The 4,073-nt window shown below is 43.1% G+C and overlaps 1 protein-coding gene across 1 annotated transcript in view; it reads left to right on the top strand.

Annotated features, from left to right (window-relative positions):
- Positions 1-512: 512 nt before the first annotated feature.
- Positions 513-4,073, top strand: part of sgpp1b (sphingosine-1-phosphate phosphatase 1b) — a 41,004-nt gene continuing 37,443 nt past the window's right edge. Inside the window, exon 1 of the mRNA XM_053336052.1 lies at positions 513-1,692. Coding sequence (XP_053192027.1) covers positions 766-1,692 — 927 coding nt within the window. The 5' untranslated portion in view covers positions 513-765. The remainder of the gene's footprint in view (positions 1,693-4,073) is intronic.

The following is a 4,073-nucleotide window of genomic DNA, read 5'->3' on the forward strand; positions in this document are numbered from 1 at the left end:
ACTTTTACTGTAATACTGCATACTACATCACTATAATACTGCAGTACTTTTACTGTAATACTACATACTACATCACTCATAATACTGCAGTACTTTTACTGTAATACTGCATACTACATCACTCATAATACTGCAGTACTTTTACTGTAATACTGCATACTACATCACTCATAATACTGCAGTACTTTTACTGTAATACTGCATACTACATCACTCATAATACTGCAGTACTTTAACTGCAATACTTTAACTACATCATAATACTTATATACTTTTACTGTAATACTTTACATCAAGCTCATAATACTTATGTACTTTTTTTAAGTAAACTTTTTTATGAATGATTTCAATACAATGTCCTCATGTGACATGACCAAAATTGGGGACTAGACCTATAATTATCAAATTTCCGACAGCCCTTTGAATGCACCGGGGAAGGCGCGCTCCCGCTACCTGCCTCTCAGATCTGTCAGTTACAGCCGGACCCTGAATGCACCCGGACCCGGCCGACCAGCAGCCCTCCCCTGCTCGCTTATAAACACTAATTCCACTTTTTTTGGATGAATACAATTACCGTCATTTGTTATAGTTTAAACAACAGTTCGGTGTGTTTACTCTGCAAGGATGCCCGGGCTTTGCTAGGTAACGTTAGCCGCCGCAGAGCTACAACCATCATCCGCTGTGTGTGTGTTTTTGAGGGAGAAGTAGCCGAGTCAAAGGCTCCCTCTCTCGGCTGCGTGGTCGGTGTTTCACCCGGTTAAAAACATGGAGCAAACTAACCGCATTATAGAGCTGTACCACTACCTGCAAGACCCGCACCTTGTTGCACGATTTCAACGCTTTTGTGGGGTAAGTGGGACATTTACAAGAACCATCCATACCTCCACTACCACAACTACCACCGGGAGCAGCAAGGAAGAAGCCCGGACTCACACGCACAATAACGGGGCTTGCCATCACCACCGTGCCGAGGGAAATGAGAGGAGCGAAGACTCGGCCATTAGAGGAGCAGGCGAAGGGGAGAAAGTACACACAACGGCGGCTTCGCTCAGGAAGAGGCTAGTCGATGTTAACGCGGTGAACAATCACCGGGAGGAGAGTGGAAACCTACCCCAGAATGGAGCGCTTTTGTCGGCAGCGACCGCCGGAGGAGAGACGGTCAGCGTGGGGAATAGCGGTAACGGTCGGAGCCTCATCTTGGCTGCCGGGGCAACCGACGCCGTGGCAACCGATGTCGGGGAAACGGACAAGATTCGAAGCCCCATCGCGGCTGCCGGGGCAACCGTTGCGGGGGAAACGGAGGAGAAGATGAGCAGCATGGTGAAACCTCTCCGTAAAAACTCTCTGACTGGTGAAATCGGGCAGGAGTTCATAATCAAGAACAGGCTCCTTTTCTACATGTTTACTTTTGGCACCGAGCTAGGCAACGAGCTCTTCTACATCACCTTCTTCCCCTTCATCATGTGGAATGTGGACGTCTTCGTGGCCAGGCGGCTGGTGATGGTTTGGGTTTGGGTCATGTACTTGGGGCAGTGCACCAAGGATGTGATCGGGTGGGCCAGACCAGCTTCCCCTCCTGTGGTCAAAGTGGAGATGTTTTACAACTCGGAGTACAGCATGCCGTCCACACACGCCATGTCCGGCACTGCCATCCCCTTCTCCCTGTTCATCATGACCTACGGCCGGTGGGAGGTACAGTCAGTCCATCTTTACTCACCAACACACTCTCAAAATGTCAAAATGTCTCAAAAAACACTAGATTGCATGAAGGAGTAGTGAGCAGCTACTTCTTCCTCATTATGAAGTCGATTAGTCGATTCATTGTTTATATTAAACAACCAAACTTGATTTACACAGTACTCTTTTAGATTTAGAGACAAATGCACATAAACAATGAAAGTTAATTGACTAAGAACAATAAAAAGATGGGCAGTAAAGATAACAGTTAATAAAATGATGCAATACTACACAGATTTAAATAGATTACAGTGAAACAATAACATGTATACAATGATGATAAAACCATTAAGTTATAAAACTAGTCTCATCAGATTTATTTAGTTTATGTTTAAAAATATGAGTTAAATGTAGCTTTCTTATTTTTTCCAAACTGTCCCAAAACTAAAGGAAATCACTTACAGACAATATCATTAAATCACATTTGAGCCATCAAAATCTGCAATTGTGGGCCATATTCCCTTAAAAAGAGAAGTAATCGACTACTCCTCCATGCTCAAATTCTCAAAATAGACATTTAAACTTTAGAAGCATTAAATAAAATCTGTCAACTCATCCTAACCCATGTTATAATGATGATGTAAGGGTTATATGGAGAAGTAGCAGGATCTACTTCCTCTTATTTCCACATAAGAAACTGAGAAAGTTTCCCGTGTTACATTTCATAATATTGTCTTTTTGCATGAGCGTAAAATCCTGGAGGTTAACTGGAGAACAGTAAACATGACTCTACTTCCTCCTGACTTCCAGAAAAGAAAGTAAGAAACTTCACCTTGTCATGCCTCATAATATCTGCCTGTATGTGTTTCCTTGTTGGATATGACTCAGGTCCTCAAGGTTAACTGGAGAGCAGTAAACAGTTTTGTGAGACTTTACTCAGGACGTTTTCTGCATCCCATGAAATGTTAGAAAGTGGGTAGAAACTGCAGCACTCACATGATTATCCTCCATCAAGACTTTTAAAGGATTAGACTTATGTTTTTCTTCTTATAGGAAGTCGGGAAAATATATAGAAAGTGGATAAAATCAGAACAAGCTACTCCATCTTCTCTTGACATAACTTTTATGCACATTTACAGCATCGTGGAGAGCTACACACACACACACACACCTGCTGTCTTTATAATGACTTCATGTATGAAACACACAATACCTGATCTGTAGATGTCTGAGAGTAACATTTGATTATTAATGAGGTTCACTAGCACAAGACCTCCATCTACAGACAGATTTCCATCAAAAATGAATTATTTGTCCCCTCATAGTTAGTACTCCATACTTTTACCATATGGACTGAAATAAATGGATGCTAGGGCTGGCTATCCTTTAAAAGATGATGATACCAGCAACAATCTAAGTACCCTTAAAGTCAGGGGCGTCAAACTCATTTTCATTCAAGGGCCACATACAGCCCAATTTGATCTCATGTGGGCCGGATCATTAAAAAGATGGAAGGAAGGAAAACAACACAGGAAGGAAAGATGGAAGGAACGAAGGAAGGAAAGAAGGAAAAAAGAAAGGGAGGAAGGTAAGAAGGAAGGAAGGAAGGAAGGAAGGACAGATGGAAGGGAGGAAGGAAGGCAGGCAGGAAGGAAGGAAAAGAAGATGGGAAGGAAAGATGGAAGGAAGGAAGGAAAAAAGGAAAAAAGAAAGAAAGAAAGAAAGGGAAGAAGGGCAGATGGAAGGAAGGAAGGAAGGGAGGAAGGGAGGAAGGAAGGAAGGACGGACAGATGGAAGGAAGGAAGGAAAACAGACAGGAAGGAAAATGGGCCGGATTGGATACCTCGACGGGCCGGTTTTGGCCCACGGGCCGCATGTTTGACACCCCTGCTTAAAGTGATACTGATACCAGCTGTGTACTTCATTCGATACCCATTACACATTCAGTGAGTGTAGTGTAGCCACACTTTGGAGCGTGTAGTGCTAAGCGTGCTAACTCAAATTCACCACCACAGACGGGTCGTAGCTGCAGTGGCAGTGGGCCAATCACATCTCGGGTTAAATCCAGGACACTTGTGTTGATTGGCTGTGAGCAAGTCCGTAGAAATAGTCATATTTTATATCGCTGGGTGCAAAAAGGATCGAGTGCAGACCTGTATCGATTGACGGGAAACGTTTTGTTCCTACTAGATTTATTTGTGGTTGATACTTTAAAGGTTTTGACTTTATATTTGATAAAATGGCGACGGGAAAGAAACGCTCGTTGTTCCAGACATCAACACTTGCTCCAGCCTCCCGACGTTAAATGCATTTATACATCTTATTTTATCCTAAATAATCAAAGCTATGGTAGTTTTATTTAATGTCCACTAGGAGGGGCTGTACCTGGACCCCAG

This window comes from Scomber japonicus, chromosome 16, assembly GCF_027409825.1.
Source record: "Scomber japonicus isolate fScoJap1 chromosome 16, fScoJap1.pri, whole genome shotgun sequence".
Classification (NCBI taxonomy): domain Eukaryota; kingdom Metazoa; phylum Chordata; class Actinopteri; order Scombriformes; family Scombridae; genus Scomber; species Scomber japonicus.